Genomic DNA, 27814 nt, shown 5'->3' on the forward strand with positions numbered 1-27814 from the left:
GTTTGGCAATGGAGGTCTGGAGACCACAACAGCTTGTCAGTGGGCGCTGCAAACACACGTTTAATGGTTTGAAGCCATAGACGCCACCGATTTCTCTGAAAAGGTTGTGATCCTGTCTGGAATCTTGCACAACTTGAGTCGACCAGTAGAATATCGATTCTGACAACTGCACACGCAACAATCAAACATCTTGGTGAAGGTAAAACGTATCCAATATTTGCAGTATAAAGTACAAGCAAAAATAACTTTATAACTCAATATAGTTTAAAATAATAAAATAAGATATGATAAATAACATAATAAATAAAAAAACAACCTCCAAATCCTCTTAAGCTGGGGCCTAATGTTGATTTATTGTGGCAGTTCTTGACATGAAAACATTTGTGAACCCCTGAATTAGACAACTGATCAATTATTTGGTCAATAGAAAATTTAATTAAATGAAATTACAGCTTTTGAATTATGATGCTTTGCTGCTTTGCTGTGTTTTAATATAGCTGCAAATTGAATATAATTGTTTTTTGGACTGAATTATTGATAATGAAAATAATCATTGTCGCAGCTCTATCCCTGACCTCAAACTTAGGTAATAAGTCATTATTATGAGATAAAGACTCGATATTACGAAATGGAGTCCTAATTATGAGATAGTCATAACGAGGAGAGTTGCAGCTGTGAACAAACTTTGTAGACTACTGATTTTAAAATAAAATAAAATAAAATGCCCCCCCCCCCCCCCCCCCCAAAAAAAAAAAAAAGTGTCCATTTTGTCATTACATTGTCCAAACATCCAGGCTCAGCGGGAGCATACTTCCTCTTGAAGTGCTCAGAAATAAGAGTTTCTCAGGAGCACTTGAAGGCAGCAGCAGCAGCTCTGCCTGTGAGCGGAGCTCGGTCAGTGAACTCATCCCGCCAGCAGAGCGCGTCCCTGCGCCTCGTACAGAAACCGGGGATGCCTCCTACCGGAGCACAAACCCACTCCCCGTTTTCAGAGAAACTGTGAAAAGGAAAAGCCCCGCTGTTGTGTTTTTTTTTGTAACACTGTCAGAAAGCCCATGCACTGCGAGCTTTCTGCACCTCCTTCGCCGCTCGCAGGACTCCTCCAGGATGCTGTCGAACAAGCCGCACATCGGGCACAAAGTGGCAGGCTGTTGGCTCGTCCTCTCCCTCTGTAAGTAGGACTCACTTTACTTTCTAATCTTCGTGTCAGCGGGCTCCGGGGCAGCTGGATTGAGACTCAACAGTACACAGTTTGTCCTGTTTTCAGAGGTGAAGCTCGTGTTTTCGGACAGAAGCGACAGTGTAGCGCTGACAAACACGGCGCTTCCGTCGAGCTGTGAGTGTTTATTTCCACAAACTGTCGGAGAAGTGCGGAGCCATGATCCGCCTCAACTTCCTGAGGAGTTCAACGGCGATATTTGCACGTTACAGTGCTGCTTGTTGCCATGTGGGTTTAAGCAGACTCTTAATGAGAAGTTAAATTGAGAGTTAATCACGGGGAAAAGGGTTTGGAAGCCCTCTGCTTTCTGCTGAAATGTGTTCCCAGTCGTGAAGTCTCTTCTTCCTGACACATCGGCGGTGCTCTGGTGGGAGTGAAGCCCGAGGATGAATGTGCCTCAGGCTACAGCTACTGTAAGCTTCACCAAGTCAGGTTTTCCTCTGTCAGTCTGCATGTGCACCGGGAATTCACAAGATTAAACACACAGCCGCAGTTATGTGATCCATACACTGATTTATTCCTCTTTTTGTTGCCACAGGAGAGGGAGAAAAAATCATATTCACAGTCCAACCAGACAATTTACTGTGTGTTATTGTACTTTATTAAAAAAAACAGTGACATTTGCTGCAGAAATATTATATTTTTACTTTCTTCCATGGAGCAGATTAGTTAATTAGACAAACACTTAATGGCTTAAATGTCAAGCTGGGCAATATATATTGATATTATGTCATATTGTGATATAAGGCTAGATACTGTCTGAGATTTTAAAAACTGAACTTACCAGACTGCTCTGATCTATTATATGCATTTACCCACTTAGAGTGGGTTGCACCAAGAAAGACTGATTTACTCTAAGATAAGTTTAATCAAAGTTTAATAAAACTAGATTTGAAATTTTTCGAGATTTTAAATTAAGCAGAGCTTTGTTGCACAATTCAAAACTTAAGTAAGTTTGGTAAATCAAGTTTAGTGATGTAAACAGATATTAAATGTTTAACCAACTTTTAAAAATTAAAGTAAATGTATAGAAAATTCATTTGAATGCTGTTGGGACTTAAAAAGAACCCATTAACTTTCAGCTGCTCTGTATTCCTTTTGGTAGCTAGCCTCAAAGTTAAGAACAATAGTACATTGTTTGCTGGCTAGCGAAAAAATAAAACAAACAAACAAACAAACAAGCAAAAAACGTTATGTTGTTTGCTTGCTAACCAAAAAAGAAGGTAAAAATTTGCCTATATTGTTTGCTAACTACCTAAAAAGTAAACAAAATGTTACAGTGTTTGTGAGCTGGTTAAAAAGTTAACGAAATATTAGTTCGCTTACTCACGATGGCTCAATAGAGAATTATTTTTCTCAATCCATCCAACAAAGGCAGCCATTTTAACAATGTAACCTCATCAAGTCTGAGTTAAAAGTTAATACTGGATCACATTTATGTAAAAGACAAACTGAAGGACTGAAAATTGAAGTTTAAAGAGAGTTACAGTGTACAGTATATCTTATAACACGAAAGAGATTGCAATATAGACAAAATCAAATATCACAATACACTTCAATATTACTATTGGGAGAGTACTGTGGGGATGACTATTGATTCTTCCAGATTTAGATTTTTGATAAATAAACAAAAGTACTGTGGATATTATGACTACGTGGGTAAAGGCAAATAATAAAACAGCTAGAAAAGTCTGATAAGTTCAGAAAATGACATCACTATACTGTAATGCAGCGACGTCTAGAGCTGCAACTATTAGCTGATTAATTGATTGGTTGTTGACTATTGAAGTAATCACCAGCTATTTAGGTCTGTTCAGTTTCTTAAATGTGAATATTTTCATATTTTTTTGTCCTCTAAAAGTGATTATCTGAGCTGTGGACAAAACAAGACATTTGAGGACGACACCTTGGGCTTTGAGAACCGGCGATCAACATTTTTTGACATTTTATGGATCATACAACTGATTGATTAATCAAGGAAATGATCAACAGATTAATTTAAAATGAAAGTAATAGAGGCAGCCCTGATCACGTCTCATATCACAATATCAGTATATTGCTCAGCCCTAAGCCCACTTAAATGTCAGATATTTTGGGTGAATTTCACAGGAATCACAAAATCACTTTTTAACCATTTGCATACAGCGCTGTGTTTCACTGTTAAGAATCAGGCTCTCTACATACAGTATTTTTCCATGCATATGTTCTGCACATACAGAATATATTCAGTCATGTCCACTGAGTGAGATGCAGCTCACACTGTGTGGCTGCAGCTGTGGAGAGAATTACAGTGAGTGACCAATATTGCATCGGCCCAGTGTAGCATGTGGATGTCCTCCTGAGCAGAATGAGATAAATGCTGAGCGCAGGAGACTCTGCCTGCCTGCCTCGCTACAGGGCTGAAAATTGGCACAATGTAATAAAGGAAAAAAAAAAAAAGACCAGAATGCACGTGAGGATCTGCAATCTGCAAATATTTCAGTACTGCAAGAATGGGCAACATGTGCCTGTGTCGAGTGAAGACCACAAACAGATTACAGGTTACAGGCTAACAGAGTATCTATGAATCTTAATGCTGCAAGAAATTGCCTGCGGTCACACTGATTTATTATTAATTGGATTCGACCTCAGTTTTTAACCCACGCTTTGACACTTGTACATTTCTCTTCTGCTTAGTTTACACCTCACCATGCTTGTGTCGTGTAAAAAATCAGCTGGTTCTCTTTTAGAGCTGCTATGATTAATCAATTAGCTGTCAACTATTAAAGCTGCAACAAGGAACTTTCTTATTTAGTTATTTTTATAATCGACTAATTGGTTTGCATATTTTTTTAAGGGAAAAAAAAGTCAGATGTCTGTGATTCCGGCTTTTTAAATGTGAATATTTTTGCTTCCTGTAGTCCTCTATGAAAGTAAACTGAATATTTTTGGGTTGTGGACAAAATAAGAGATTTGAGGACGTCATCTTGGGCTTTGGGAAACAGTGATCAACATTTTTCACAACAACAACTAATTGATTCATGGCTCAATGTCAATGTTTTTTGTTTTTTTTTTTCACTTCCCTGGTCGGCCAAGTTATTAAATAACAACAAAGACTAAAATGAAATATCATGTTTATCATGTAAGGCTTTGGCATTGATGAGAAAGAGAGAAAATAGTGAAGAATGTCCATCTCTGTTTTTCAGAGTCTAAGGTGATGTTGTAAAATGTCTTGTTTTGACAGTGTAAAACTAAAAGATATCCAGTTTGTTAAGATAACAAACTGAGAAATCTTCACTTTTGAGAGCCTCAAAGTGGCATTTTCTGACATTTTTGCAGTCAGAAATGAAATTTTTTTTAAATCTTGCCTGTCAGTTGTGAGGTTTACTAGCCCAAATGACATTTAAGTTATCCCGGGCAATCGGGACGTTCTTATTGTTGAGCCCTGAACTAAGGAGTATTTTCATTATCAATTAACATGCTGATTATTTTCATGAGTACTCGAACACTCATTTAGACAAATGTAAAAAACGCTCATCAGAGCTCAAAGAGACATCTTCAGATTAGGGCTGAATGATTTTGAAAAAATATGTAATTGCGATTATTTTGACTGATATTGCAATGGCGATATGATGATTAACGATATTATAGGTAATGATTTGTAAATCTGGACATCCCTGCCTTACAACAGTCATTAGTTTAAAAGCTTTTTGATACACATTTTGCCTTTAACAAATATTGCACCTCCTGCAGAAAGCCATATTGCAGTTTTGATAAGATTTAGATTAATTGTGCAGCCCTACTTCAGATTGCTTCTTTTGTCCAACAGACAATCCAAAACCCAAAGATTCTTTGTTCACTGACAGCAAATCATCACGTTCAAGAGCCAGCAAAAGTTTGACCTATTTGCTTGAAAAATGACTGAAACAATTAATGGATTATCAAAATAGTTGACAACTGATTTTCTTTCGACTTATCAATTAATTGAGTACTCACTGCAGCTCTATATAGAAGGCAAGAGAAATTGTCACATATCACTCAGGATCACCTTTCGCTCTCAATTCCAGGTTTTGGGTCAAAAAACTGAGGCTTGTCTGAGTTTAATCCACAGTGAATAACTGGATATGGGTGAAATGTTGTATTTGAGCTCCCCTGAGGATGATGCACATCGAAGAAAACAGCCACTATTCAAGCTTGTGGATATGTCAGAAATACAGTGCAGTCTGGGCAGAAAGAAGAGCCAGGGTCACTGCTGCAATCCAGCGGTACGTGCACAGGGTACCATGTATTTGGCACCGAGTCAAGCACGTTTAGCCAGGCATCAGACTCTGACAAGGCTGCTTGTCTGCTCCCCCCTGTATGTAATATTCATGGGCCTAACATCAAGGCACAGCCAAGGTCTGGAGAGTGTCCAGTTTGGTGACAATTAGGGTGCCACCTCTGCTGCTTTTCAATGATGTCTTCCATCAGGCTTCAGCTGTCATCTCTGATGTGCACTGGAGCATTTCACAGCTGGGTGTGATGAGGAGAAGCACCTCGAAGTCCAAGTTTGAGGCTCCAGCACGCTTTCGGAGTCAACACGGGCCGCATTTCAATTGTGGCACGACTGTGGGGCACTCCAGTCTGCATTTGATTGTTGATATAGGGATACTATAATGATGTACAGTGTTTGGGGTAGAGAATGTACTGTACACAAGTTGTGGATTAGATTTTCAAACAGAAATCTGGAAAAAAAGAAAGAAAATCCAGACATTCATATGCTGTTATTATGTGGGTGGTGAAACACTAAAAGTGGCACAATTATTGCAGTTGGAGATGATCTTCATACTTTGCTACTAAGAAATTACCATTCAACATCTTTGCTAGAAAAACTAACTGTTACTACTTTGTTATTTTAATTTAAAGGGGTAGGTTGGTGTATTTGAAGAGGAGTTATATGAGGTCAGCGTATTACCCACAGTAGACGGCAGTCTGGAGAAGCAGAGAGGAGCATGGTGTAAGAAGCTATGCAATGTAGTGCTGTGCACAGGGTCAGCAGCAAAATCTATATCAGTTTACGCGTATGCTATATTTAGAATATTTGCACTGCTTTACCTTCCCTTCAGACAGCTTTTTCCAACAGAGCAGCAGCTCAAATTGTCCTGCAGCTGCCTGAGATCTGTCGTTGTCTGACTGAACAGCCTCGTGGAAGTGATGTCTTACAAGTCTTCATATTATAAAATAACACAATCTGTTAAAGCAAGTCATTTGGTGTTTTCAGAGTCATTCTGTTAACTGAGACAGATTCCATATTCTGTTCGCGTTCAGAGCCGACGGGTAGAAGGCTGGCACCATGCACATCAGATACAGACATCCTGATAAGTGATCACAACATTATAAAACAAAGCTATGAAAGAGTTCTCACTTACTTGATGTTATTTTTTGGATCCATCTTTCTTCGCTGCTCTGAGGGAGTTGCATTTCACCACAGCCTGCTGTCAAAGGTAGATCAGTCATCCGGCTATTTCACCCAGAAGTCTTTCATATAAAGTATAAATTCAGTGCTCTTGCATGCTTTGGGCTTTCATTGGAATATTATCTGAGATTTTAAATGTGGCAGCAAACAACAGCAGCGCATTTTATCCCTCGTGCACATGGCACTGGGATGATATGTTGTAATAAAGTTGTCATACTGAGGACAGTCAGGAGAAATCTGTGAAGGTTAAACCTAATTTAAAGCCAAATAAATAACCAGAGTAGTAGGCTGATGTGGGACTTCACAGTTACTTTGTGTGAAACTTCACACTATAGCGCAGCTTAGTTGGTTTAGTTGTTAAATTAAAGCCCCTCTGCTGTGCAGGTTATGTGTGTCTGCTGCTGCTGTATGTAAATGTACTGACAGACCTGCACTATTGTACTTGTATTTAAATACTTTGGGTTTTCTGCCAAATACACGCGGTTGAGATGCCTAATCCAGCCTTTGCCTGACTCTGAGAATGAATCACATTACATGTTCTAATTAACGTACATTATGGGGCAGACTGCTTCTCACAAAAGGACTAAACCTCATTTGTATTCCTTTTCAGAGCCAAAAAACACATCTGTTTTTTTTATTAGGTAGTTTAATGTTTGAAGCATAAATCCTTTATTATTTTTCTAATACCGTGATATAATATCGTCACAGCGAAAAACAAAAACAAAGGAAAAAAACGTGATCTAAATTGTAGGTCATATCGCCAGGTATGGAAGTAACTAATTACAAATACTCATATTACTGTAATTAACTTTTTTTATATATATACTCTTATACTTGTAGTTTTATGAGTAGAAGTCTGTACTTACCTAAGTATGCATTACACTATGTAATCTTAGTTGCTGTTAAAATTATAATTGAATACAAGTTGAATTAATATCCAAACCTTTCCTCTTCCTTTGTAGTAGCTAATAATTAGGGATATGTGCAATTAGTTGACTATATGATTAAACGTTGTCAACCTCGCTAGTCGGCACCAGAAATACTAGTCATTTAAACTATTTACCAGCACTTCATTCATGCACAATGCTAATTATCTGCCACTGAGATCTTATGCAGCCACCTGCCACTAGTCGGGGCCGCGGCCCCATCAGACGGCAACTCTTCTCGCCATACACTGTAAGCACGTATGCCCTGATGGCCCTGGATGTTTATATCAGCAAAGTGGGACGGATGACAGCTCGTAAAACCAGTGCTGTTTGGCAGTGTATTAATTTAGAAAATGGAAATAATGTTGAATGTAGGCTACGACAAAATAAACTGGTATATAACCACTCGACTGATGCAACATGTGACCACATTCAGCACAGACACGGACATTAACTTGCAAGCAGAGCAGCTGCTGCTGCTGCTGCTAGCACTGCTAACGTTAGCCACACTTTGTGGCAGGCTGGCAGCTAACGTCAGCTCCGGGTCATTCACCCACTGGCACTGTAATCCTCTTTGGTCTGAAAGGCTGAAGCATTTAGTGAGTTGTTGCCATGTTTTGTACATGTGTAATGGGGAATACTTATATTACACAGCGCAAAGTAGCGCACATTTCAGCTGCATTTAAAGTATAATTTGACGATTGTAGACTGATTAATGGCTTCAAATGACTCTCAATATGCACAGTTTTTTTTTCTGCTCAATTTTAACTGCTTTCTGAGTGTTTTCTTAGTGTTAGACTAGTCAACTAGTCTAAATTAAATTTTATGTTTAATCAACAGGGAAATTAGTCGCCAGGATCATCCCTGCTAATAAGGTGATTTGATCACAAACAGACCAATGAAAAACAGGACATACAGCTGGAAAAACAACACTGAACACTGCAGCAGCACTCCAGGTTTGGAGTAAGGATGTTAATGATGAGTTATTAATTAGTCAACCAGTTAACTAACTGAAAATGAATTCATGGATACTTAATTAATAGTCTAGAAATGTCAGTAAGTGCACCTCATCTGACATTGTTTTGTCTGGCTGAGGAAAAAAAGAATAATTAGGAAAAAAGGTGTTTTGTGTCTAATGAATTGTTAATGATTAATTGCTTGTTACTGTTTTCAACCATCAGTTGAATCTCAAAATTGCAAACTGTAAAATATGCAACCGCAGTTTGGAGAGGTGACTGAAATTACAAAACAAGCTGTTAAAAAGTAACTAATACTCTGAGTAGTTTTTGAGATGAATACTTTGTACTTTTACATTAGTATATTTCTAACACCAGTAGTTTTACTCGTAATTGAGCAATATTTTAGTCATGTAACAGCACTTGTACTTGAGTAAAGATTTTCAGGGCTCTTTCCACCACTGAATAATGCCCTGACTAATGAAAATACCTCTTAAAACCCCACTTCAACTCTCCCTTTAAGGTTGAACATGATGTGGAAAGTTACAGATTACCATTTTATCTCAAAAAAAGGGGAAAGAAGTTATCTTTCCCCCTCTGCCCACCTTGAGAGACACCTCCATTCAGGTGTCTTGTGGTTTGACTCAGAAGTGACAGTAAAAAGGATTGTGAGATTGATGACAGGAGGGAGAGAGCTGAGCCACAGAGAAAAGCTCTCAAACAACTGTCTTTATTCTGACCGTCAGCGCTGGTCACAAGTTTTGGATAGCAACTGAAGGAATGAGATTGCAGACGTGAGCCGCCACGTCGACTTTTCTCTGTGGGCTGGATGGCCTCGCTGCAGATGAGAGGGTGAGGAGGCATGTGATTCAAGAGGACGTCAGCGCCCGGCTGCTCCTGAGGCTCCCGCACGCTGAGAGGAGCCAGCTGAAGTGGATCAAGCACCTGGTAAAGATGCCGACCAAACAGGCCAGACTCGTTCAGATCCAGGATGTGCCGGAGAGATTACGTTGTATCTCTGGGAGTGTTTGAGGATCCCTCAGGACGAGCTGAAAGCAGCAGCTTGTGGCTATAAGGATGGATGGATGAATGGAGGTCTTAGTCATATTATCAACATGAATCATAATTAGAAAACTTTAATTTAACTTCAACTTACTTAAAAGAGGCTTAGTGGTACGAGGATGCAACTTTAATATACAGTATAAATTGTCGACTGTCATAGACTTTGCTGTATCTCTCCCTTTAATATCTGTGGTTGTATTAGGTCAGTGTGGACAATGCTGCAAACTGTGTCTTCTCCATTCAATGAAAAGTTGTTCATGAAATGTCAGAGAATAGTGAAATATGCCTATTATAAGTTTCCAGAATTCAAGGTGACATCTTCAAATTGCCCAAAAACCCAAAGAGATTCAGTGTATTATTATAGAAGGCAAAGAAAAGCAGAAAATCTTCATATTACAGCAACTGAAAAAAAAACAGTTTTGGTATCATTTATCAAAATTGCTTCCAGAAACACTGGACCTCATGCAAGAACCACTCGTACAAATAGATTTGTCCTTAAGTGGTGTGTAAGAGGGATTTAAGAGAACTTGTCATTTTCACCAATTTTCTCATATTTTGAATTTTCTTTCAGATATGAGCACAATTTCCAAGTCCAGACCTGTGGTAGGAGTCATGTGCAGTCAATCTGCTGTTAACCAAACCAAAGTTTTTCATTAATGACTGTATATTTCATTAGTTTGAAGACATTTTGAAAAATAAATTACACTTCATAATTATGTCGACATTATCCTGTTTGAGTGCATTTTTTGAGTGCACAAATTATGATATAATTGTAAATTTACATATAAAGCCTATTATTACCTTGTGTCAGGTGTATTGGTTGTATATCAGCACATAGGTTTATCAAGTCTCTGTCCAGGCGAACATCCTCACTTTATTCCATCCTCTTTCTCTGGGATGAAAGGTTTCCTTTAACCCTCTCTTCTCGCTGCAGTCATCGATCGGCCCTTATTGTAGCTTTGGCGAGTTTTTTTTTCTCTCTCTCTCTGTGAAGTCATTTTCATATCAAGACATTTCTTCTTTATTTCAGTGGTGGTCCGACCCTCAGATAACACGGCATCAAAAGCACTCGCGTTTCCCGTTTCTTTGCTTTAGCAGGTCTTTTAATTCCACTGCTGACGCTGTTAAAATGACAAATCTTCCTGTATGGATCTCTGAAAGCAGGACGTCAAACTTTCACGAATGAACACTTCCTGACGTACAGAGCAGGAAGCACAGCCTTATATGGTATTATTGGGGCATTAGTTATGCTAATTTACAAGTCTCATGCACATGCAGTCAAATATGCACAGGTGGATCATTTTCAGGGTTTTTTGAAGTCACAAGCATTTGTTGAATCTGACGTGGCGTTTTCGTACGAAAAAAAGAGAAATTTAAGACAAGGATATTAAAATGTTCTTGCATGAGGCCCAATGTCTGACAACGGACTAATAAATTAATCAGTGATTAATTGAGCAGTTGATTAATAGCAAGACCATTTTCTTGCAACAGTTTAGACAGTTTTTGCATCAATGTGATCGAGTACTTTGATTTGTTCAGTTTGAGTTTTGAGTTTCATAAGCCTAAAACAGACATTCATGTCTTGTTATTTTGTCAGTTAATAACTTCCCAAATTTATTTCCCACAAAAATAAATGAAAGAGTGCTGTCTAGACCTGCTCTGTTTGAAAAGTGCCCTGAAATAACTCTGTGACTTTGTCACACATGATATGCCACATAAAGAACAAAGTCTGAGAAACAGATGCAGTAGGAAAACAGAAACATGGAAAACGGAGAGAAAGATGCATGAGGACACCCAGTAACTAGCAGTAATAAGAGTACCAAAATTACACCATTACATTATTCTTCTTGCACACCCCCTAGAGACAGCTGGCGGCACCCTGGAGGGTGCACACATCCCACTTTGGGAAACCCTGTTGGAGATAAATTAATATATGGTATTTTCGGCACCATACACAATGTTTTTCAGCTGTTTCCAAAGTTATGCCCATATTAACTATCATATGGTATAAATTTATATATTTTTGAAAAAGTATGTTTCAAAATACCTGAGGACATCGCATTTGAAAGCATCCCCAAGTTAAAAACAGGATGGTAACTGTATTTAAATAAAAAGATCCTATCAAGAGAGAGCTCCAGCTAGAAACTCCAGCTGGGTGAGGAGTTGCCAGTATGGGTTCTAGATGGCTGCTGGCGGTGCTTGAGTGGGAATAAAAAGTTTAAATTTAGTATGACACAATGCCAGATGAAGCCTGTGCCTCCTGCATGCCTAACAGTTTGCAGAGCAGTTTTCATAAGATACAAATCAGATGCATTATTACAACTGTATGTGCAGCGCAAACTGTGAGCCATCTGTGCCATTTCTTTGAGGAGCTACTTTCATGATAATAGTGTTTGCTGCCTTTGTCCCCACAAAGAGTTCTCATTTTTTTCATTATAGCAAGAAATATTTTGTAATGAACTTCACAGTTATTTTTCACCAGCAATGAAAAATGGTTAAAGCAGCCTTAAGTCAATTTTTTATTATTAAGGACCAGAGAGTGGAATCCAAAAGTCACAGTAATAAACCTTTTATTACATCAACCTATTATCTTCTTAAAATATATTCAAGCAAGCAGATTTCAAAGGGAGAGTGATCACAGACAATGGGGGAAAAAGCAAACAGACATGGATTTGTCCTCTGCAGCACAAATTGAGGTCAAGGCAGGTCTGCATGAGTTGAAAATGTTTCTCATTGAGCTTTTCGACTCTGCTCTCGAGAGAGAAACGAGTAAAACTGAGAGGGTTCATAACAAAAGAGAGTTGGTGTTCTTGATCAGTTTCTCTGAGTTCAGTTGTTCAGTCTGTCACTTTCACAGGTACAGACCCTGTCACCAGACAAGAGTATCTGTAAGTAATACACTGACAATGATAACAGAACGATTCTGTAAAACCCCAGGGCTCAGCATTAAGGCTTGGCCGCTCGCCCGGGGCAAGTAAAACGCCATGTCGGACATGTAAATCTAGCAACTCAGTCATGTGCTGAAAAAGAATTAAAGTATTTTGATTAATGATTAAACATTAAAGTAATTTTCATGCAAAAGTTGGCAGAAAATGCTGTTTTGAGCCTCTCAAATATGGGGATTTTCTGCTTTCCTTGGCTTGTTATCATATTAAACTGAATATCTGGGTTATTGACTGACAAAACAAAACATTTTAAGACATCGCCTTGGACTGTGAAAAACTGAAATGGATATTTTTAACTATTTCTGATGTTTCATAGATGTTGCAGCCCTACATTAAACACGCCAATAACTTCAAGTAGATTTCTGACCCACTTGCCTGACCTGGCAATTGAAAAAACATTAACAATCTCTTCAAATACACACTGAGTCTATTTTTGATGGCTGCCACAACAAACTGCACAGAGCAAATCAAGCAGGCAGGAAGTTTGACACAGAAAAAGCAGAGGGAATCTGGCAATCAACTGGTTTGAGTAATTTATAGATAGTAGATATAGTTACATTTCTGTGATTCTAGCATCTTAAACGTCATCTTGGGCTTTGGGAAACACTGATCAACATTTTTCACCATTTTATGGACAAAACATCTAGACTTTCATAATGGAAAAGCAGCTGCTACCTGTTACCCAGCTTTTTTGTAGGTATCCACGGTTATCTGACCTTTTGCACAACTCTGTTCCCAGTGTTGTGAAAAAATAGCGATTTGTCGGCATATATCAATTCTGAATATTTAAAATGGTTTCAATGCTCATTTGTCAGTTTTCACAGTCTCCCTCTCCCCTCACAGTGAGTTGACAGTAACTTTAATTAATTTATAAGATTATTTATATAATTTAGTTACTTTTAAAAGTCTGACCTAATGAGAACAGAAACAAATTTCTCTAAAACATTAATTTAGTGAAAACGGCTACAGCTGATCTTAGTGCTGTCAGTACTTATGCTGTTGTGAATGTGGACTGCAAAAACTCATTAAATTTGAATGAATAAAGCAAAATCAACTTTGTGTTAAATTTTAACACACCTTAATGGCAGAAACACAGCGACATGAGAGTCCACTTTGTCACCTCCAGTAGAGTTGAAGTCCAATACTCGCTCGCATTTTATCTCTGATTTAATTTGCCAACTCTAAAGGAAAAGTCTGAGTCTGTTTGGCCTGCTGAATGTGTGACTGTCCTCATCAGCCACTCCACATTGTTTTGTGCCGTGCAGATAGCGTTCTTGTTTAAAGTCGAGTGCTGGGAGCTGCTGTCCGTGGGTTTAGGATGCTTTGGTAAGAGGTGAATCCAGGTTTAATGGTCCTCAGCTTGTTGGTGTTTGTGCACTGATCTCAGAAGAGTTTCCTGGATGGCAGCCTGCACCATAAATATCTGCATGTTGTGAAGCTGACGTGATTTTACTTTCATTGTCTTTGCCACATTGAATATTGTTGTTTTTTGGGGACCAGTGCAGCTGCTGTTTGGGGCTCTTCACTATTCAGCTTCTTTTGAAGCCTTTAGTTGTCTCCTTTTGCTTTGAACACTCACACACGGACGTAGTGATTATCAGAGCTCTTTTAAAGCTGACACTCACTGCTGATTAGCATTCAAGTTAATATAATACACCTGCGAAGCTGCCTTTGTTAATGTAATTTAGTTACTTCAAAGTACTTTCATGTGGCGTCTCCGTTTTTTTCCCCCACTCCCTCTGCACCCATTAAATCCTGGATGAAGAGGAAAGTTAAGTCACACAACAACCAACTGTCCAACAAGCAAATCATTGCTTAATTACAATGAATACATCAAGATTTTGATGCCCCCCACGCTGATGACAGCCAGAGGTATTATGTTTTCAGGTTGTCCGTCTGTCAGCTGAAGTAAGAACTGCTATTAGGAGTATGAATACTAGGAAGTTGGCTGGTATAGATGGATTCCCAGCAGTGTATTATCAGAAATGTATAGATATGCTCTGTCCAATATTGACAGAGGTATTCGTAGAAGCATTGCAGTGTGATTTGCTCCCAGAAAGTTTCAGCAAAGCCATAATATCACTTATAGTAAAAAAAAAAGACAAAAACAGACCTAACTAACTGCAGACCTATCAGCTTAATCAATGTTGGCTACCTGCCTGTTTTAATTTACTTTGTTATTTTATTTTATTTTGTTAGGTTTTGTTTCTCTTGTGTATGTTATGATTATTGCTGATAAAACCAATAAAACTTCAAATTCCACAGGCTATCCATCTGTCCGTAATGCAATGTCTCAAGGACACCTTGACTGAATTTGTTCATATTTGGCACAAACTGATGTTCTTGTAGCTCGCTTGACCCATGTAAAGTGTCCTCAGCGGTGGTCATGGGTTTGAATCCAGCCTGCTGCACATTGCCCCCCCCTACCCCACCCCCTATTTCCTGTCTGTCTAAAGCTGTCCTATGAAATCAAGGATAAAAAGCCCCCAAAATAATTGGCACAAACATTCACTTGGACTCGAGGAAGGTCAAGGTCATTGTGACCTCATGTCCATCCCATTCTTGTGAATGTGATGTCTCAGGCAGACCTGGATAGAATTTCTTCAGAGTTTTTATCAAATATCCACTTGGACTCAAGGGTGAACTGATTAGAAGCGGAACTGCAACAGTTAATTGATTAATTGATTATGAATCAATTGTTAAATTAATTGCCAACTATTCTGATAACTGATTAAGTGGTTTGAGTAATTTTTTAAAGAAAAAAGTTCCTATTTTCTGATTCCAGCTTCTTAAATGTGAGTATTTGTGAGTCTCTTTAGGCCTTTAAACTGACAGTAAGCTGATTATCGATTGTGGGGAAAACACTTTTCACCATTTTCTGACATTTTATGGACCAAACAATTTCTTGATTAATCGAGAAAATAATTGACAGATTAATCAGCAGTGAAATGAATCAGTAGTTGAAGCCCTAATTAGGTCATTGTGATCTCTCAAAACGTGTTTTTGGCCATAACTCAAGAGTTAATATGTTAAGTATGAGAACATTTCACACAAATGTTTAATAATTCAATTTATATTCAAAAGGTCAAAGGTCAACTTGACTGTGAGATCATAATGCTCAGCTCTCTGTCAGTCCAGTGTGAAAATAGTCTCTCAGCATGTCTCTCAGTGGAAATTATTCACTAGAATCATACATGTCGACATAGTGATCAAAAATACACTTAATACCTTTTATTAAATTCCATAAAAATCTTCAGTATGCATATTACAATTAGTTTGAACCAACATGGATGTAAACTGAAACTTGACTGGCTAGCGGAGGCATGCAACTGCAAGGCAGTCATTTATTATTATTATTTATAGACAAAGAGGAATTGTGATTCTGTAAAGCCCTGTATGTACCCACTATCTATACTTTCTTTGTTGTCAGAGTCTGTGAATTGTGCAAAGACACCAGCGTGACTCCCCCCCCATTGTTATGAGCACAGTGTTGCCTGGCTAATTGTATCGGACGTGTGCTTTGATTACAATGACAATGTAAATTTAGATTCTTGTTAAGAAGCATTCAGCTAAACCATTCAGAGATTTCAGCATGTAGAGTGATTTCCTGAGTTCCTGAAATCAAAGCAAACAAGTTCCCTTCAGTGCCGCTCAATTGAAAACATGGTTGGAAACAACAGACTTGATTATGCAGGCTGAGGAGGCGATGAGATGGAGGTGCTCCCATCGGCGCTCCTGACATTATGTAGGGAGTTACTCCCACCCTCTCCTCTCCCTCTCTGTGTGTCTCCGCTGCTCCCTCTCCAGTGTGAGCCATGAAAAGATGGGAAGTTTGAGCAGATGTAGCAGAACGTATCGTGAACTTGAATGTATTCCTGTAGGAAGCTTCATTTCACGCCAAATGTTGCATTTTTAATACCGACAGAAACTGTGATGCCAGATGACAATGTAGTCGTTCTCCTTGCGCCGCAGAGCTCATGATTTGCGGGATTGGATTTTATGTTTGTGAACTTCACACAGTAATTAGGATTCATGGACGTCAGATAATAATGTGTTTACTGCTGCTTGATTTTGGTTTAGCTGGTGTTGTGTTGCTGATAAAGAAAGGATGCAAATTGTTATTAGATTTACCACATTGTACAATTTAGTTGCTCCTTTATCAGTGAGCACAGGCTTTTTCTTTTATTTAGGAAATAATGTTGTATATAAGAGATAGAGAGCAGTTGATATAAAATTAATTGAATACTATGTAATTGGTGTTTAAAAAAACAACTGTAGTTTGTAGTTAACCAAACAAGGTCCATTTATTTACTTCACATTATTCTAAACACTTTTATGACTTGAGCTTGACAGTTCATCCATTAATCATTGATATTAGCAATATTATCGTAAATTATTATGATTATAATTATTACTACACTGTAAAACAGGCTGGTTCAGCTTTTGAATGTGAGTTACCTGAACTTAAACTGAATGGTTCAGTGAGCTTGAGAAAACAAGTTTAACTTTAGAGATTATCTTTTTTTTGGCTTTTGACTGTCTGGGACAGGACGGGTGAAGACAGACAGGACAGGTGGTTACAGAGAGGGGACAACATGTTGCAAAGAGGCTGGAATCAAACCCGGGCTGCTGCTGTACAGCAGGGATTCAACCTTCGGTACATGATGCACACCAAGTGAGCTCCTCAAGTTCAATAAATGTAAGATGTAAACTTAAATCAACAGCTGAGAAACATTCAGTCAAGACTGATTTCCATTTTCTTCAGTCTGAACAATCAGCTCTTCATTTGAGACAAAGAACTTATGGCTGTGACTGCTGCTAGATGCAACATGTGAGGCTGCTCCCAGTGACATTAAGTAAATTTTAAGCGTACGGGGGAAGGGACTGACTTTCATACTAACTTTCATCATTGTTTTCAGTACAATGAGAAGAAATAACCTTGACTTATATGTAGAATAAGCAGGATTTTTCAGTTTGCTGTTTGTAAACGCATCAGAAAGACAAGTTGATTGCTGAGTCTGATTCCCAGGGGGCTTTGGGTTGTTAAAGTGTCCCAAGCACAGCAGAATAATGAGAGGATGAGAAGGTACGGGCTGAGGGTGGGGTCTCTGTAGATTCAGGAACTGCCACTTCTGATGGGTCGTGGGTGATGATTGACAGAGTTTATTTTTGTATGAGTCTATGCCTTATTTTTTGGAAAAACCCTGTATAATTTGCCTTTAACTTAAAATGTATTAAAGACAGCATGCGTAGGGATGTCACTGTTCCCCAGATCCACGATTTGATATGGCTTTCGGTTTTAAGGTTGCGATTTAATATTATTTTTTGATTTCAACAGTGTTTTTGCACTGACAGTTATGTCATTGTGAGTCTATCAAGTCATGATTTGTAAAGATCAACACATTTGGTTGGTTGGTTGGTTTTATGACCTGACAACTGTCATTTTATAATTCTACGCTGAGTCATCTTTAAAGGGTTTTTTTTTTCTTCAGACATGCACAGGATGATGCAAGTAGGCAGGGTGGAGAGATAAGACAATACTGTGAGAATCACTGATTCTGCCTTTGATTTTGTTTATTGAATTTTAAAGTACATTTCAGTGGATTTTAATGTTGAAATTATGCCTCCCATAATCATGAGGTGAAATCATTAAAACAGTTTGATCTCCAGAGAATTTTAACTCTCACACACTGAAATTTATCTCTCAGCAGTACATTAATCTAACTCATAATTTCAAGCCTAGAGACTTCATGTCAGAACAGCTCAAGCTTTAAGAAAACATTTTAAAAAATCTGTTCAGATTTGCTTAAAGCAGCAATATGCAATATGTAACATTTCTGCATTAAAATGTCTAAAAAAGACACAGGTTATATATTTTGTGGAGTTGTGTTCTTACATGATTTTAAATATTTCCAACAATGTTCAGACGGAGAGAAATCCATAATTTATTCAAAGTAACGGGGCATGTCCTGCTAGCTGTTCCTGCTGGTTGCTATATAAAACATGGGATACATCAGAGACCGAGAAAGGAAGTCAGTAAACATGACTAAATATAACATGAATAAAACTTAAATATTACCTCGTCCATGAACATGAACATTTCTGCCTGAGTCATGTCACATACATCATGAAACAGTTTTAGTTATAGTTTTAATATGAAGGATCTCTAGCAGCAGAACTTGCATATTGTGCATTTAATGTATCATGAAGCACACAATGAAATAAAAGTTGTAGTCCCTTCATGCTGCACAGACATATAATATATAGATAATTAAACCAAGAATAAATCAATTAAATGAATAAGATACTGTATACAGCAGAAACTTTTTTCTCTGTTTTTTTTTTTCATTATTATTTGATGTGCAAGATCAGCAGCTCTTCTCTGTTTTCTCCATATTTTGTCCCTTATTAAGCATATTCTGAGCTGTCATCACAAAAGGACTCCATTAACTGCAAACTGCAGTGAACAACAATGTCCTCTTGCAGCAACAAACAAAAGAAATTTTTGGAGTGAGGATGCATAAAAACTGCGTGAAAATCAGATCTTCTCCTTTGGAAAATTCTGTGGATTGTTCTGTAAAAGTTGGGTGCACTCACTACCTTAATGTGGGTTTTTTCTGCTCTTATAAAAAAATTTTTGTCGTCTTTGGAAGGAAACATGGAAAAATAACACTTGTCTGGCTCGGTTGGTAAATTTGGACTGTTTGCAAACTGGCCTGGGTCCATTGTTGTTTTTTTGGTTGCCTTCATGAGTGAAATAATTAGGTTCATTACATTGTTCGTTTGTTCTGAACTGGTGGCTTTACTCCAGGCTTTACACACTGGAGTGTTTTGAAGTTAACTCAGCTCTTTGAATAATTTAAGAAAAGGGTTCCCTTGCATGGACGGAATTAATATCTGACCAAATTACTGCAGATTGAGTCATAAAAGCAAAGTCACAGAGATTGCATTTATGAAATATGTACCTTTTTATATTGGACTTTTTTGTGTGTGTGTGTGCGTCTGATATTACGTGCAGCCGTAATTTCAACTGGCTTGTTCCTAGAAAACATATCTGCTGCTTTTAGGTCTGAATCAACACTCTGTGCCCTTTAATGGCTGCTGCAGCGAGTCAGGAGAGGCGATTTAACTCTTTCTCGGCTCTGTCACCTCATTAAAGTCAAATTTAGAGCTGAGTGATGTTGGAGTGCAGGCAGCCTGATTTAATATAAACTACTTTATAAATTCATTCTCAGCGACACTGCTGTTTTTTTGATGTATTGATTTGAAATCCTGGGAATCTCTCTGTGAAGATTTTCTTGTCTCACAATCGATGGCAATGTAATTGGAAAGAAGCTCTCCTGGCTCTAATTAAAAACTTGGATAGATGAATTGTCCTCTTGGAGACTCAGCACGAAGGAATTTAGGCACTGTTATAGTTTAAATATTTAACCCTCCTTGGTATGCATTGTGACGATGCCAGTTGGCATTTTCTTGTAAGCAGCAATTAGTTTCAAGAAATAAGGGGCACCCTTTAGGGTTTGTTACTTGGTAGGGGATGAAAAAAAGAGAGTTATTGTTTAAAATTTAACTAAAATTTCTCATAATACTAATATATAATTATCAGTTGCCACAGCAGTTTAAAATTTATGTCATTTGAAATTGAAAAAGATAAAAATAATAAACTATTTCCAAATATTTGTTTGTCTGGAGATCATGACATATTTCAGCAAACTTTACATGAACAGTCCATTAAACCATACAAGTAAAAAGCCTCAAGCATTATGATTATGTAAATCTAGTAACTCACTTGCCTGACTGGGCAAATGGTTAAAAAAAATGAACTAAAACGTCAAGCTGTTTCGATAATTGATTAATCATCAAGTAATTTTTCATGCAAAAGTGGCTGAAAATGCTGTTTTCATTCCTTAAAATATGGAGATATCCTGCTTTTCTTCATTTATTAAATAAACTGAATATATTTGGGTTTTGGACTGACAAAACAGGACATATGAAGACGTTAACCTGGAGTTTGAAAAAACCAAGATAGACATTTTTCACTATTTTTTGACATTTTATAGATGTTGCAGCCCTAGATTAAATGTAAAAATCAACTTTAGTCTTTGTTGTTATTTAATAATGCTAACAAATAAAACAGTTTGTACTGGGACAAGTAAAAATTGACTTTGGGTAAGTAGATTTCTGACCCTCTTGCCCAAACGGACAAGTGAAAAAAATTAAAAATTAAAAACTATCTTAACTCTTTTCCAAACAGAATAGTGAGTCACATTCAGTGTGCGACATTTAAATGCTTGTTTTCAGTTTCCTGTGTCCATGATTCGTTGTGCTGTTGCCATCTTTGGTTCACTGCTTATGAGTTAAAATAAAATAAAATACAGTAGTTATCAATACATTTTACACTCTATCTTTTATTAGCTAGTCTAAATATGCTAAATACTAAAAATGTCATGGTAGAAATCCATAATGGTACGGTGTTACTTTAAGGCAGCATTTAAATTTTAACAGTTTTCTATTACAGACTGTTACAGGTTGTTGTTGTTGTTAGCAGTAGTTGTAGTCGAGGCTGAGACTGAACCTCAGTCTTGAAAGCTTGAGTAGTTTGTGTAGTGTAATTTATGTAATGGCGGGGTTGTTGTAGGACTCTGGCTTGTGACATTCACATGTGTGCAACTGGCTGAGAGATGCCTCTCATTTGCATAATTTCCCACAATGCATTGCTGAGAGTTTAAGGTTGCTATTTTATGTTCCAGAATAGAAATGTTAGTGTTTGTAATGTGTCTGTCACATGTCTGTTCCGAACATGGTGATATATGTTTGGAATCATCTTTTTTGTGCAGGTTTATTGTCCATGACACGTGACAAACAAGGTGTTATCAGTGTGGTGGATGAATGCTATACGTCAAAATGGGACCCCTGTACTGATCTTGGATCAGATTTAACTTTTAAAGTTAAACTTTACTCATCTATTAAAGTGAATAAAATTTTCCAGATTGTAAAATGACAGATAAATATGTTTTCAGAGCATTTTTTGTGGAAAGAGATGATGCACTTAAACCATGTAAGGAAGGTCACAAAAAAGGGTTTCTGCATGGCCTCCAGGGAGTCATGTGACAAATTAAAACACTGCTACGGGTTTTTTAGGGCCCTGCATCTTTTTTAAAGTATTGCACCTTAATTGAGGATGTATTATGTCAGTGTAAAAGGTCAAAACAGGCATGTTACTGTACCATAAAGGATTGAGTAATTACAGTCTTTGTTTAGCCCCGCCTCCGTATGGCAGCTTTTAGATGAAGAAGTGACCCAGCCCGAAGAAAAAAATAGACAATTTATGGTTCAGTTTTTTCATTTAGTTTAGGGATGTCTTTATTATTAAAAATATAATTTTTCTTTCTCTGTTCTTTACAGTTCTTATCAACTTCTCTGCTGGCAGCTCAGGAAAAGGCTCACAGGTAAGACAAACAGTTCACACATGTTTCAAATTAGCCTGAAACCTTGCTCTACTGCTTGTGTTTTCTTTTTTTGTAATTAGTGTTAATCGTTTATTTCCTGATCTCCTCACCTCCATTAAAACCTTAATTACCTTTACCAGCAGAAATTAATGACCATGTTTTTCCTTTTTAAATGGATTGATTATTGGCCTCCAGAACAGAAGTTTAATTTACTCCTACATACAAATAATCCACTCGTTCTTTCCTCAAGTGCAAAGATGATTTTCCTGCTGTTGCATTTTCTAAGTCTGCAGTTGCAGCTCGATAAATAATTAACATGTTCAGTTGCTCTACTTCTTCTCGGGGTGAGAAGATGTTGACAGTAAGCCTCCTGGCAGAGGTGCTTAGCATCACAGAAATGGGAAATTACTGTCTTGCCTTTTACTGATGTCAACCGCCTCTCTCCCTGCAGAGGAAGTTTCACCCTCTCGCTTTGTCACTTTTTTTTCATCTTTATCATATTGTTTTGAAGGATTTTAGGCAGAAATTCTCATCAGCTACGCCTCCAGTGTAATCTAAGTGAAAATTAAAAACATCTTGAAACAAAATGATTCTCTGAAGCACACAGAGATAGTGGCCTCTAATTTGAACACAAACGTACAGGGTTTGCTTAAAGAGATAGTTTGGATGTTTTTTTAAGTGGGGTTGTTTGAGGTAGTTATTCATAGTCTGTGTATTACCTACACTAGATGGCAGTTGACATGCTCCCAGTTCAGAGAAGCAGCAGGAATACTGGTGTAGGAAGCTGAACAATGTACTGCTGTGGACAGGGTCAGCAGCGCAACTTATTTTAGCCACCTAACAAAATCAATTTCAGTTGAAGTCTACCCTATATTTGAAATATTTTCACTGCTTTTCTGACAGGACTTGGCATGTCAGCCCAGCACAGCAGGGAGTCACATCTCCATTACAGGGACACCTGCTTGAAGGTCTGTCTTTAACTGAAGTCAAGCCTTGTTTGAGTCGAGCTGCTCTAAAGCTGCAAATAAACACTTAATTTTCTATCTATATTTCACAATGAAAAAATTTTTTGTTATTTTGAAGTAGCAATATTAGGAAATGTTGATTTTTTTTTGTTACTGGTAACTGAACACAACTCCTACCCAGATGAAAGTGAACATGAAACAGTAAAATAAAGCAGATACCTGAAAGTACAAACAGCGATGCCGGAGAGAAACTAAACTTCAAACCACAGAGATCCAGTTAAAAGCTACAAAAGCACTGAGAGCTGAACACACAGATGGCTTAAAAATTCTTGCATGCTTGGGCCACACTCTGGAGATGATTCATCTCAGATGCGACTCAGCGCAGCTCTGTGTGTTTTAAGAGATAATGGTAATGCACTGACGTTTCCCAGCTAGAGGTGCAAGTGGAAAACCTTAAATATCACTCCAAACCAATCAGACTCCACTGGCAAAAAAAACAGTGATCTCCTCACAAAACACATGAGTTGCTGGTCACCGCTGCCTTGATTTGTTGGTTTCTTTTTGTTATTGTGTGACTTTGGTGTTTTAAAAGGTTAGTTCAAATTCACCTAAGTCACACAATAACAAACTAATTAACTGATGGAGGCAGCTCCTGTGTTGTATAAGCTAAAGGAGTCTGGTTGCTTTGGAGGGAGCAATATTCGACTTTCCATCTTCCCATATTTAGTTTTCCATCAGAAAAGGCTGTCTGATGGCAAAGTAAAGTGGTAAAACTATTCTAAATGTAATATAGAACTGCTAACAGCATTAAACTGCTACTGCTTTTTCCAAAGCTGGTCCTTTTTTAAGGCAGCCTAAATATATCCTTTTGCATCCACAAACTGGGGGCATGCCAACTATGTTTGCGCCTATTATGACTATTGACTATTATGGTGGCATTTGTGTAAAACTTGTGTAAAATGGCTTGACTCGACTGTACTTCACTGCAGATAGTACTCCCTCAACATAGGTGGAGCTGATCGGCGTGGCAACGCTGTACAACACACACTCAGGAGCTCTGCTTTGGTTTTGAGAAGCTGCAGCTTTTATTCATTGACAAACTCGAAACTATATTCACTGCCTGACTGCCTTTCTCAGTGTACATTCACTGTCACTCTCTGCCGCTTGCCCACCTAAATTTACACACTCACTATGCTACTGTGACCAATCAGGAGTAGGGCTGCAGAATTAAATTTTATCGAAAATCGCAATGAATGTTAGATTGTACAGATATTTTCATTTGATACAAATTCCTGCAAATAAAATCACACCATAGTCATTTTAACATGTTTTTCAATCAAAATAAATTAATGATGTAAAAATTATCATTACCTCTAATATCACAAAACATATCATAGTTGCAATATCAGTCAAAATAATTAGATATTTTCTCAAAATTGTTCACCCCTACTCAGTAGTCTGAAGTCTTTGCTGGCTTACCTTTATCATCAGGACAAAACCAAAATACTCCCAATCAGGTGGCAGAAGCATTTTTCTTTTTTTACTAAGATATTTTAACTTACTGTAACTTTATCCCCCAGACATCATGGCCACTACATTATACAACGCCATCCTATCAATTTAACAGAAAGAGGAGCACCTGTATTTATGATGGCATTAAAAAATCAACTGTGAGGATTTTTTAATACACTGGTATGCTGTAATAATCTCTTTATATTGTCCAAGCCTGGTGCCAACTGCCATCTGACCATGGTTAAGTACCTCTTACAATCCCACTTCAAGAAATCCAAACTATCACTTCAAGTCAGTTCTCTTCCCTGAAATAATTGTGTCCCTTTAAGAATGGCCACTCAATCAAAGCTTTTTTTTTTTTCTTACTCTAAAAGAGCGATTAGGGACAGCTGCCTGTCAGAGTGATAAAGCACAGATTTAAATGACATCCATTCAGGAGAAGAAACTCTTTAAAGGAATGAAAAGAGCTGTGTTTTTGCAACAATGGAAACATAATCTGGAATAAAAGTCATGTCTAATGTGGTGGAAAAAAACGCATTATAAATGCTGAGAAACTAGTTTATGGAGTTCCTTTTTGTGTGAAAGTGGTACAATACATCTATTCTTGGACATAAATGTCTACGGAAAGCATCAGAAAAACATATTTTTCTGTCCTCTCCTCCATTCTTGACCCTGACACGAGGCTTTTGAGAGCTTGCTGGGAGGTTGATGCCTGGTTACCATGGGAACACAGAGGTACACATGCCCTGTGCTTATTAATGCATTCACAAATTATTTTTTAACGTCAGTAAACTTTGACAGGTGTGTCTCAGGCAGAAATTAGGTCCAAAATGTGTTGTACACCTTGTATCAGAGGTTTGTTGTATTCTGTGATGTTTGTCGTGTTTTTCTCACCGAGCTCGACTGCAAACTGGAAACCAGGTTGTTGCCCCCTTTTTAGCTCTCCTGAGCTGAGGAACAACATTAACAAATTAGAAAGGAATACAAATTTGTAGGTCATGGAAGCGCTCCAGTTTAGTTATGGGAAGTCATGGAGTTTACATCAGGGCCATGGCAGGAGGCCTGGCGCTCATTTACATACTGAATACAACAATTTGCAACACATGCTTGTAAATTAGTGGACTCTCAAGTAAACACACTTGATTTATTATTTTTTATAAGTAAGCAGTCACTGAAAAAAGCAATTAATTATTACTCTTTCCACAGAGGATTATTGACTTTCTAATAAAGTCGCAGACCTTTTTTCAGTTTTAAAGCAGTTTAGGAGCAACAAATGAAGAGTTACACGATCAAATACAATATAATAGAGCTTCTGGATCAATTTTTGTAGTTTGGACAATCCGAATCAAAAATACTTTTATTGCCGTCTCTCCAATCTTTGTTAATAACAATATTTTTTTTTAAGATTGTTTTTGTTAGTGCCAAATAATTCTGGTATTTGGTTCTCGGGACCATCAGGACACAGCAGCCATAATTGAGTTGTTAAACAAATCAAACATTGAGGATATTTGATCATTAGATTATACAGAATTGCTCAGATAGCATAGACAGGTAGTTCTAAGTAAATGAAGACCACGTTTGCCAAAACACAGGATATGCCACATGTTTCGATCATATTGGTGTTTTAATTATTTAGCCCATTGGTGTCAAGCTCATATTAGTTGGTGGCCTGGTGACTCCATGTGCTGAGGCTGTGGGTCCTCTGCACCTCTGCAGCTGCTGCGGGTTCGACTCCTGCAGCCCTGTGTCGTGTGTAGTTCCCCTGCTCTCTCACCCCCCCACCCCCATTGTGTCTTCAGCTGTCCTATAGGTAGGGGCATAGAGGCCCAAGAAAATATATGAAAAAAAAACACAAGCGTATTAGTTGAAGGATCACATACAGCCACTTTGATCTTAAGTAGGTCAGACCAGTAAAACCACTGCATAATAAACCATTGGATAATAATCATTTAAAAACCAATTTTCCCTGTTTTGTAGAAGAAGAACACTCTGAAAATGTTCAAACCTAATGAACCATCCATTTACAAAACCAAACTGTTGTTGAACAGTCTGAGATGTCTTAAGAAAAATAAGTGCAGTTTCAACAATGTCTCAGTTTTCCCACATTCAGTCATTACAGAATGCCATTAAATGCGCATTACAAGAAACAGATGACAGTGGATCTGCAAATGCAAGACACATTTATGTATTTTGGAAGTGAACATTCATGATTCAAACAACTTGTCAAGATCTAGACATTCTTTTAATGTTCTCTTGCCTTGCTGGCAAAGCACAACAAAAACTAAAGTGGAAGCTAATTTACAAGTCAAGACATTTAAAAGTCAGAAGTTTTGGCAGTGCCTTAGCAACTGGGCTCTAGTAGTATTATTTTAAGATAGAAGTCTGATGCAGATTATGTTGAAGCTGCTGATTGACATATTGAGCATAATGCTCAATATCTTTAAATTTGACCTCAAGAAGTTTCATTCTACACAGGAGGGAATGACTGCCCTGCAATTTTTTACACTTTGCAAAGTCACCCAGTGGGCTGGATTGAACCCATTGGCAGGTCGCTGCCTCTACTTGCTGAGCGTCTCTGCTAATGTGCAGAAGTCAGACGTTCATTCAGACACCATGGCAGAAGACCCGCAGCCAAAGTAAGCTAAATTAGCTTATGAGACAGAAAAGAGGCACAGAGCGTTTCTCCCTTTGTGGAAAGAAATATATCCGTGGGTTGAGTACAATGCTACAGAACCGGCTATGTACTGCACTGTCTGCAGAGAGTTCCTGGCTAAAGCCAATAAAAATGATCATTTTTCCGTGGCTTAGAGAGGGCACGGAGGGTGTAACCATAGAGTTGGGCGATATGTTGAAATTTTCCAAACAATCATCGTCAGCCCATCGATTGGCGATATCTTCGTCCCCCACCCACCTCCTCCCATCCTCTCAGGTCTCAGCTGGGAGATGTGCACAAGTGGCGAATTCAGTATGTTATGCGTGCTGTGTATGTTCACTACGTTCAGTAGACAAAACAAACTCACAAACTTTCCAGAAATTACATGTTCTCACACTTATTTTCCATTTGAAATGGAGAAATACAACCATACACCTTCTGACTTCAAGTTTCTCTGTTTTACCGAACTAAAACGAGCTTAATTGGCTCGTTAACTCCTCATAAAACACACTCAATTCAAACTTGACAGAAAAACATGTAGAACTCACCAAAACCATCTTGTTAGTCTGTTCATCTTAACGTTGGACCCTGCATTTGAAACCTTTAATAATTATACCAACCTGCCTTCTGAGAAGGTGAGAAAATGTGTTGCTGAACCCAGTGGCTGGTTCACACCACCTGATTGTACCTGTG

The 27814-nt window shown here is 38.0% G+C and overlaps 1 protein-coding gene across 1 annotated transcript in view; it reads left to right on the plus strand.

Annotated features, from left to right (window-relative positions):
• The first annotated feature begins 1092 nt into the window (after positions 1 to 1092).
• The window catches only part of b3glcta (beta 3-glucosyltransferase a), a 139350-nt gene continuing 112628 nt past the window's right edge, over positions 1093 to 27814 (plus strand). The window contains exons 1-2 of the mRNA XM_084718025.1: positions 1093 to 1171; positions 21948 to 21991. Coding sequence (XP_084574151.1) covers positions 1108 to 1171; positions 21948 to 21991 — 108 coding nt within the window. The 5' untranslated portion in view covers positions 1093 to 1107. The remainder of the gene's footprint in view (positions 1172 to 21947; positions 21992 to 27814) is intronic.

Source organism: Lutjanus erythropterus, chromosome 4 (assembly GCF_056507025.1).
Source record: "Lutjanus erythropterus isolate fLutEry1 chromosome 4, fLutEry1.hap2, whole genome shotgun sequence".
Classification (NCBI taxonomy): domain Eukaryota; kingdom Metazoa; phylum Chordata; class Actinopteri; order Lutjaniformes; family Lutjanidae; genus Lutjanus; species Lutjanus erythropterus.